The following is a 10,755-nucleotide window of genomic DNA, read 5'->3' as shown; positions in this document are numbered from 1 at the left end:
CTACATCACTAATGGATGTTTTAATAATTCTGGCCCGTAGGCACTGCATCACTAATGGATGTTTTAATAATTCTGGCCCGTAGGCACTGCATCACTAATGGATGTTTTAATTATACTGGCCCGTAGGCATTGCATCACTAATGGATGTCTTTATAATACTGGCCCGTAGGCATTGCATCACTAATGGATGTCTTTATAATACTGGCCCGTAGGCATTGCATCACTAATGGATGTCTTTATAATATTGATCACCTTCATTGGTGATTTAACCCACAATTTATATATCATTTAGTTGGGTTTTGAAATCCTTTAAAGGATTATTGTATAAGAATGACGTGCGTGATTTTAACGAATCACATCTGCCATGAATGTTAACATGCGTACAGAGGTTAACAGGGAATTAGAATCTTTTCAGCTAGGTCGTACCATCTTGACTGATCTTAAAAGACCCCAAGCTAGGTTTCACCCCCTTAAGATTCTTTATTTAGGCAGATCAATAAAAAGGAATGGTTTTGATTTATTTAATATTTCTTATCCAGAATGAAAGTCTAACTTAATCATTCCATTATATAAAAGTGAAAGTATAAAGTTGCCCTAAGCGGGACTTGAAAGGAATAATGTTGTCCTCGTAAGGACTGAAAGATAATTATGTCCTTATAAGGACTAATAAGGAAACGATCTTCAGCAAGAGGAGTTTCGTCTTCATTCATTTCCTGAATGCTTTCTCCTTGGTTGCACGTTTCATCCTGGCCGCGGTACGAAGCTCAGCAGTTTGAGACTCCGGATGTGGAGACTTCCTATTACAGCTCCTTCGCTTGGCGACGTATAAAAATTTGGAAGCAAAATTTCCGGATCAGAATTTAGAATATTCCTATGTTAAGTCTAGACTCAAGTATGTGCAATTGTGTCATTGAGATTAAACACATAAGGATAGTGTTTAATTCACTCAATGTTGGCTCTGATACCAACCTGTCACACCCCGATTTCCACGTGTCTCACCGGTGGGCCCGGTGGGGGATTACCGTGACGATGTTGGCAACAATATAGTCAAACCACACAATTATATAATGCACAGCGGAAGCATAAGATAAATATATAAATTTCAACCTCTGATTGTAATATCAAAATGTATTACAAGGTTGAATATATCCACAGTGGATTGTAAATAAATATAAAGTATTGTTCCATCAGATACTGCAATCAAGCTTGCGAGGCTTATCCCGACGCTAGGGAGCTAATACCAGCCAATTACGTTTAGGTACCTGCACTTAATCTTTTTGGGGAAAATACGTCAGTTTACACTGGTAAATACATTCAACTGACACATTTGAAAATGTTTATTAAAATTGATTTGAATGCACAAGGCACAAACTCTTTTATAACTTGGGAAAATTCATAATGATCTTGTGAACGTTTTACATGTTCTTTTATGCGTTCAGTAGCCCGGGTCGTGCCGGGTTAAAGATTTATAGACACACCACGTTTGCGTAAAACCGTAGTATGAAAACCAACGGCTACGTCTTTTAATTTTAATGTCGACACTTTATACCGGGTGTACGCCTACACCGGGATGTCGATGGTCGTGGCCATTTCGTAAAATGATGCCAAGGATATCCGGGACAACGGTCATTAAACCCCCCAAAGGCTTATAAGCAACAAAACTGTTTAAATGAGCCGATCATATTTAATCAATTAACCACCTAAGCGATGGAATTATATAATGCTCAATCAAGCGGTATTAATATACCGTAACCCAAGCCCATATAGGGGAAATAAGTTAAAGTATTTACCTTTGCAAGTATTAATCCTTAATTTAGATCAAGTCACCGATAGCTTTTACTGGGGCTCCTAATCTGGAACGAAGGTTTTAATTAACCTCTTAGAATCCTAACGGTCCTTGTATTAGCCGTAGCTTAAACCGGTTGATTCCGATATATAGATATGGTTAATTCGCACGGAAAGGCGAAAACCGAGAATGGAGTATGATTTGGACCCAACAAGTTCAGAGACTTGTTTCATATGGGTTTATAGTTCATACTCTGGATTTTGGGGTTCAAATAATATAATTTGACCCGTATCGGCTAATGTATGAAAACTAGTTTCATAGGCCGAACCGTGCGCGCAATAGGCGAAACGGTTAACCATGAGAGTCGTACGCTTATTTCCTAAGTCAATATGCCTTAAATGGGTTGTGGTATCAGTAGGATACCTTCCGTAATGCCCGTAACGAGTTTAAGTTAATATTATGCCCCGTAGGGGCTTTTCGGTCATTTTAAAGACTTTAAAAAGGCTTTTCGAGTTCTACAGGAAATCTGAGTTTCCCGAACAGCTTATAAAGCTTAAAATACTTTATTTATTATTTAAAATCAGTGGCAACTGGAATCGGGTCAAAAGACCTTGTAGAACTCCCGTTTTGGCCAAAAAGGGCATATTCGGTATTTACCGAACCGTAGCCATAACCGCAGGTTATGAGCAAGGTAAAAATTATAAAAAAAATCTTTAAAATTCCCAAAATATTATTTTACCACAGTGGGTAAAAGTTTTGGTGACGAAAACTTGGGTTAGATGGGCGTTATGCTAATTGCGCCGTTAATTACAAAACTTTCTTAAAAGTGCGCCTTTTAGCATAACTCTCATTCTAGACCTCGGATTGACGTGAAACTTTAAGGACATGCTTATAATTTAACAAGCAAGGTTTTGGTCCGTTCACGTGTCCGAAATACTCGTTTTAATTTTAAAAGGCCGTTACGGTCAACTTTTAGGCGAATGACGGAAATACGTAAAAGACTCGGATAACTCATGAACCGACCACAGAGGCATATACCAACATGTGACCTGGTCCTAAGAGAGTCCTAAGGTATATTTATACCTCACTAAAACGGGTCAGAACCGAAGTCAAAGCAAAAGTCAAACTTTTGCGACTTTCGGCTCCGAACCGGTTCTATATAGCAAATGGTCGATTCAAACGAGCGCAAACAAGTTTATATACTTATTATCATGTTTTATGATTGTCAAAACAGGTTCCATAACATATACATTACAGATTATGCATAAATCGCTAAAATAGCTTTCTGTTGACTTTTTAACCGCGCGTTTGACTCGACAATTGACATAGTTAGAGTGGTGATCAGGGGGAACCATTTTAGAGGTTTATTACCCACATTAATACCAACTCATAACCACTTTTGATTCGTCATAAGACTGAACCATTTGCAAGATATTGTAATGACAACCGTTAGTTACGACGGTTGCGTTTATGAGCTATAACTATGGAAATGCAAGACCATTTTGATTGTGAACGACTTACAGAAGTGTGTTCTTGCTTATAGAGCAGAGAAGGATACTTGGAGCTTCTTAGAATGATCAGTAGTTGTGTTTTGAGTTGTGTGAATGTTGTAACTACAACATTGCTATTTATAGTGCAAAACAAGCTCCAAGATCATCACACATTGGTCTATAAGTGACCATGGATGATGGGCAGGTGGCCTAGAGTGTTATGGGTCAATTGTAGGGTGTCCATGCCTCATTGATTGAGGTTTGATCGTTCAAATGGTCCAAAGGTCAAGTAGTTACAATGTTTCTGCATCTGGGCACTTTACGCGGCCCGCATGGGAGTTCCCATGCTTTTTAATGCGGGTCGCCTAAAGTTCAAATAACAGACGCGAAATAGAGGAGGCTCGCGGCCCGCCTCAACTAATCCTTAACCTTCACGCGGGCCGCCTAAGGTTAAGATTTCAGGATTTTTAAATCTTTTTGTAATGATTACAGAATCCAGCCATTAATAACGAAATCTTTCGTAATGATTCGCCTGACCTTTCGGTTTTGAAGGGGTAACTTTGCGGTTTGGCCCTCGGTTATTTACCGATAGGGGCCTCGTGTTAATTACCCGCATTATTAAGTCCCCGGTTTATTTATTAATTACATTGGAAAGCCTTAACTTTCACTGTTGACGCTTCTAACCCTTCTTCTATGAATTCGATCGTAACTTTCTCGTTTCATATCGAAACTTCGCGAAATTTATATATATTATTTTAGTGAGGGTATAATACCGTTACAAAGTCTTTGGAACGTTAAAGGGTCACTCAGAGGTATTATTAAACATGTTGACACAGTTAACCCCTGTAGTTTGTAATCTCTCACTTTCTTCCGCGTTTTGTTTTTGTACGATCTATAATTTATTCGTTTGAAGGTTTAAGCATTATTTAGGGATACTATACAGTATATTTACCCTTGTTGACATTTATAACCCTCGAATTTATATACTTTCAAGGTTTGTCAAAATTAGTCCTTTATTTATTATAGATGCCACGTGTAAACAAATGACACGTGTTAACACATCATTGGACACAAAATTTCGAGGTGTTACATCTGCCTTCTCTGTTTTGCTTGGGAGGATGCTGTCGAGTGGTCGGGCAATCCACTTTTGTTCCTTTTCTTGTATTTATGTTAGATTTAGCCGCCTTTTTACTTCTTTTGTTAATTTGAGCTCATTTAATCCTGAAAATACAAAAGGAAGACAAAAACACACTTTTTCCAACATTAGTACTTAAAAAGGGTTAGTTTTATGCCTCATTTGATGTAATTTATATGTTGCATTTTGCACACATCACCTATGCGATGGTCGGGGGTATGACAAGCCCATTGCTAGTGGTTGTAAAAAGGTCATGAATGGCACAGGGTTGCTCTTGGCCCAAAATATCACAACCCATGTTACATGCATGTCAATTGTGTTGTTTTTATAAACTATATAAGATGAGCTCACCAGTATATAGCTGACGTCGTTTGAGTATACATGTCACGTCACGTGTAATAAATGAGACACTTTTAGGAACATAGAGAAGACAACCGAGGTCTGAAGATCTAGAAGTTCCTAATATAAGTTTTAATGAAACTTCAGTTTACTTCCGCTGTAAGTGTATCAATTGTACATAAACACCCGGGTTACGGGTGGGGTGTTACAACCACCATCTACTTATCAGTCGAGTCGGAAACCCACCACCTCCGCACGGTCCGCACCACCACCACCACTATGACACCACTATTATTTCTCGCGGTTCGAACTCTTTCACCTTCGAGATAAGGTGGTATTCCTCCTCCTTGGGCACCAGAAATGTTGGTATTCCTCCTCCGTCGGCGCTGCTTCTCCACCACCACCAACCGCCCTACCTCCGCCCCTACTTTCTCAAACCTAAAACCCCCAACACCCAAACCCAACACACTGACAACACCAAAAGGAAAATAAGCCTCTCTACCGTCCTCCATTTTCTCTCAATAGGTCCGGCCAAAACCCCAAAAAGTCCAATCTCCCTTTCAATTTTCAGTTTAGTTACACAGAGAGCAGCCATGTGGTGAGGCCCATTGGTCTCCGTGAGCTAAAGTACTCTCCCTGAGGTGGTGGTGGTGGGTTAAATGTGGAGGTGGTGGTGGTGGAAGAAGATGGGGGATGGGCCCATCTCTTTTTGTTTTTTTTTATTTTTTAATTGTTCAGGGACAATCTAGTCATTTCACAAAGACTTAACTGGAAAATTTAACAAAGGTTGGTGCTAAGGACCACCCAAGTTTAAAAATTGCAAACATTGGGACCAAGTACGTAATTATTGAACCCTTGGAACCAAGTCTGCAATTTTCGCAAACCACATGGACCAACCAGGCATTTAACTCTACCTTTACAATTACCTTTTCTCTCTCCAAATTTAAATTTATTGATAAACGTAGCTTTTTCTGTTTTTTCTCTCTCCTTCACTCACAACAATTTACAACCACTCTCACAAATATAGAGGCTACACTCAGGGGCTTTTTGTTTACCTCTTAATGAGACTCTTAATGGTTCAGATCTCTTACTAATTCAGCACTTAATGGTTCAGACTGTTTGTTTCGCGAGCAGATGTCTGAATGGTTTAGACATTTGCCTCTGAATAGTTAAGTTTTATACTGATTCTGAATGGTTAAGACCTCTAATCTGAATTGGTCAGACATTTTCCGCTGAACGGTTAAGAGTTATATTGGCTCTTAATGGTTCAGACCTCTTACTGGTTCATCACTTAATGGTTTAGATCTCTTACTGATTCAGCACTTAAACATTCAGAAATTGCCAAACTACCCCTCACATACGTAGAGAGGATCCATTGTGAATGCTCTAAAACATGTATTTGCCGGTGAATAAAATAGTTCCTAATGTTGATAGATTTTTAGTAAATTTAATTTAGAATCACCATATACAATTTATTAGAAAAAAAGTCTCTTAGAGCATAAACATTGGAGCCTCTATATCCATCTATATGATTTAATAAAAAAAAACATATTTTTCTCTAAATTAAGTTTACTTTTCAAAAATCTCTCACATCCAACTCTCTATCTATTTCTCTATCATACTCATAATCACTTCTTTTATTATTTTTTCTCTTTCCTACACTCACAATAAAAATATAGAGACATGGATATGAGAGCATTCACATCCATTCCACCATATTTTCACCCTAAATTACACTAAAAAACACTACATATTCTCTCTCATTTTCAATTAAATAATATTCTTTTATACCTTTATCATTACCTTTTCTCTCTACTCCACTCACAACCACATTCAAAATATATTAAAAAATTATAGGGAGTAAACAGTGTCCCCCAAAATATACAGATGAATAGTAACATTTTCTCTATCCTCTACTCACAACCACTTTTTATATTTTTTATATTATAAAAACTCTACACACAGACTTTGATGGAATGGATGTGAATGCTCTGAGTCTCTAAATATAAAAGTTTACTTTAATATCTATAAAACTTTCTCTATTAGACCACTCGTAGTGGTTGCCCAAAGGTGCGTTTTTTGTGCTCAATCACCCCCAATATCGCCCCTAGCCACTACGCATGGGCGTGTTTGGCAATTTTTTGTTAAGGCGTTTTATAAATCACGCCAAAGGGGGGATTTCTTGGCCAATTACATTTGAGCTTCCATTTTTTTGTCCAATAAGACTTTTTAAATGTTTTTTTTATTTTATTTTATTACAAATATAATGCCCCACAATCCCCACATCCCCACTACACCTCTTTTGTAAAAACGCCCAATAATGCCTCATTGCTGACTGAACTGCCACATGGCGCAAAACGCCCTAGGGTGGGGCATTATTCACCCCAACGACTACGCATGGTCTTATAGAGATTCCAATGTAGTGATCTTTTTATTGGTTTCTCCAATTCTTCCTCAATATTATATAGAATTTACTAAGATCATGCGTAGTGGTTTGATGAGTAATGACCCCACCCTGGGTGTTTTCTGCCATGTGGCAGTCCAGTCAGCATGGGGGCATTATTAGGCATTTTTGCAAAATTGGCGTAGTGGAATAATGCCCAATAACGCTTCATCCAATCATTACACAATTATTTATTTTTTTTAAATTAAAAACTTAAAATACTTCACTAAATTAAAAAAAAAAATTACAATACTAAAAAACTACATTGCAAAATTTTAAGTTTTATAAAAGATTCAAATGAGAGATTTAATAAACAAAACTTTAGGGACTGATATAACATTTTTGAAACTTGAAATATTAAAGATATTAAAGTTTAAAACCACATGGGCCTAATGTGTCAACTGAGCAAAGTTTTAAAACAAACCACCCACCTCCATCCCTTCTTCTTCTTCGTGACCTGCAACTTCTCCGGCTAACCCAAAAAATCCGCCAAACTCAAAGCCCAAAATTCTATCTCTCTCTCTCTAAACCCACATGCTCTCATCTGATTGACCAAAGATTTTCTATTTCGGCGTGTTTCAAAAAACGTCATCCTCCTTTTTTTCGGGAATAACGCTACAAAACGCCGAGGGGGCGGCACCTGGGCGTGTTCTGGCGTGTTTGGACAGTTTTTTTTTTTTTTTTTTTGATAAAAAACGCTCGATTACGGGTGATCTAATATATTGGTTGCAATGTGAATTTTCGTAGGCAAACAAACGTGTGCGTGATTTCTCTTGCTTATTAAAAAGAAGACTAGGATCATGATTTTTCTTTTCTATACTTTTCCTGACCGTTACCACTAAAGTAAAAAGTCTCAAACGTTCCTAACGTCAAAAACCAACAATTGTGTATTTGCGTTGATACAAAATTTAAAGTAGATTATGAATTACCCGTGTGTTAACATAATATTTTACCATATTGTTTATTTAATGTATAAATCTTTCATTTCATGTAGGTGCTATACTCTTATTTATTTCGTTTATTTATTTATAGTAAGAAAAAGTTATTGTTTCAAAGGAAGTATGTCAAAATCTGATATTTAATAAACGAGCCAACTTAAACTCATATCTAGTCCATTGAGAAGAGTTGAGTGATTTCAACATCGATAATGTAATTTTGTAGTTGTCAGATTTCAATTGCTTACAAGCTGGTTTTTCTATATGTAATATAGAAGTTTCGCCGTTAAGGAACAATCAAATCTATTCAATCTAAAGCTCGAGCTCAAACCATCTCCACACGCATTAACAACCCTTGAAAAAGTAAATAACATAAACTTTGAGAAGCGAGCAAATCATAGGAATTCGAACTTCCATTGAATGAGAGCTTCCATCAAAACCAAACGTACTATGCTTCCATTTCCTCCCATCTTATAATAACACACACTCATGTCTCCCACCCCTCTCTCCCTCCTTTGCGCTCTTCTTCTTACTCTTCCCCTTGCTATCGTCTTCACCATCACCACCGACATTGCCACCACCACCATCCACCCTCTCCCCACCGTCCGCCACCAACACCCCATCATCAAACCACCAACAAAAACCACAACCCATTCACAAAAACCCATTACAAAACCGATTTTCCCGCCACCTCCGCCGCCATTTGTAGATAATGATAATGATGATAATGATACCTCACTTTTCCAGCTGGCATCTCGGGTCAACCCGAACCCATCACCAACCGGAGCCCCGAAAAAGCTCGCATTCATGTTCCTCACAACCGGACCTCTACCCTTGGCCCCACTTTGGGAGCTATACTTCAACCGTACCAAACGACACAATCTATACAACATATACATACACGCCGACCCTAACCTTAAACAACACGACCTTCTTTATCAAGGCGTGTTCACCAACCGCACCGTCCCATCCAAACCCACGCGCCGCTACACACCCTCACTCGCCGCCGCTCATAAACGGCTGCTTGCTCACGCTCTACTCCACGACCCGTTAAATTACATGTTTGCCCTTGTCTCACCTACATGCATTCCTCTTCACTCCTTCGATTTCACTTATAAAACATTAATAAAATCCTCAAAAAGCTTCATAGAAATCCTCGAAAACGAGGGTGGCGCGTGGGGGAGATATGCGGCGCGTGGAGACACGGCGATGCTTCCGGAAGTGGAGTTTGGAAAATTTAGAATTGGGTCTCAGTTTTCGGTTTTGACACGTCAACATGCCACGGTGGCAGTAAACGACACGCGTATATGGTCTAAGTTTAAACTACCGTGTCTAGAGGAGAATGTGTACAGGTGTTACCCTGAGGAGAATTATTTCCCTACGCTCTTGTCCATGGTAGATAGGGTAGGATGCGTGCCGGCTACGTTGACTTTTGTTGACTGGAAGGGGCGACATGATGGTCACCCGCATACGTTTCACGGGTCGGAAGTGGGCCCGGAGTTGATCAGGACCATTCGTGGACGGAGGCCTAGGTATGGTGATGAGGAGATCAACGGTTCAGATGTGTCTGTGAGGAAACGGGGTGACCCGTTTCTGTTTGCGAGGAAATTCGGGTCGGATACGGTGGGTAAGTTGATGGATATAGCAAACGACGTCATTTTACGAGATTAATAAGTTAATAACTGATAAGGTGATAGATTAAGGCAGAAAGTGGGAACAAACCCGTGCTTTATGATGTAATAAATGGTGGTTATAACTGTAATCATTATACTTTATTTTGGTAATTGTAATTATTGTTATTGTTATACTTGTTTATGTTAACATTAATTCTGATGTAAAGAGCATATTACTGGGCTAGATTCAGAACTTTTTCAAGGGTTTTCTTTTTTTTTTTTTGAACGGCAAATTTGATCAATGACCCGGATCATTGAAGTATTATCGTGTTACCAGCGGAATCACCTAATTATATTTATCTTCACTAGGTCATAATGTCTATACACCAATTTAGGAGGAAATCCGCCCCATCCAATGTTTCGATTATAAGGTAACGTTTGGTATGAATGAATAGAAGGCGGAATGGAATGGATCATTCCGATTGAATGAAAAAAAACATGTTTGGTTATCATGTGGTAATGGAATGGGACATTCCACAAGGAATGTAAACCTTCCAAATATAACAATTTTCATTCCTTTGTGATATGGTGTTTTTTTTCTATTCCTTAAGGAATGGAACAAATATATTATTATTATTATTATTATTATTATTATTATTATTATTATTATTATTATTATTATTATTAATTTTTACTATTATTGTTATTATTATCATTTTTAATAACCCACCACCGTCATTCACCTCCGCCGTCACACGACACCACCTCCGCCGCCAACCACGGGCGACACCGCTACCGACACAACCGTCTTTGTGACTATTGTCGCTGCCACCCACCGCCACCGTCACCCACTTTCGCCACCACCACCACCACCCCAGCCGTCACCCACCACCGCCACCACCCACCGCTGCCCTTGTTGTCTCCCACCGTCGACACCTCCGCCCCCGTTGTCACCCGCCACCACCCCTCGCCACAACCGCCACCCACCCCTACCTCCACCGTCACCCGCCACCC

At 39.0% G+C, this 10,755-nt stretch overlaps 1 protein-coding gene across 1 annotated transcript; it reads left to right on the top strand.

Annotated features, from left to right (window-relative positions):
• Positions 1–8,414: 8,414 nt before the first annotated feature.
• LOC110885108 (glycosyltransferase BC10) lies at positions 8,415–9,977 on the top strand. The gene has a single exon (XM_022132809.2). The coding sequence runs from the start codon at positions 8,618–8,620 to the stop codon at positions 9,797–9,799; it is 1,182 nt and encodes a 393-aa protein (XP_021988501.1). The 5' UTR covers positions 8,415–8,617; the 3' UTR covers positions 9,800–9,977.
• The last annotated feature ends 778 nt before the right edge of the window (positions 9,978–10,755 follow it).

The sequence above is a fragment of the Helianthus annuus genome, chromosome 10 (assembly GCF_002127325.2).
Source record: "Helianthus annuus cultivar XRQ/B chromosome 10, HanXRQr2.0-SUNRISE, whole genome shotgun sequence".
NCBI classification, from domain to species: domain Eukaryota; kingdom Viridiplantae; phylum Streptophyta; class Magnoliopsida; order Asterales; family Asteraceae; genus Helianthus; species Helianthus annuus.
The sequence above is the reverse complement of the archived record's forward strand: the minus strand, read 5'-3'. Positions and strand labels throughout refer to the sequence as shown.

What these genes read in the sequence shown, in the direction of transcription:
- LOC110885108 (XM_022132809.2), top strand. Translation starts at nt 8,618, where the DNA reads ATGTCTCCCACCCCTCTCTCCCTCCTTTGCGCTCTTCTTCTTACTCTT.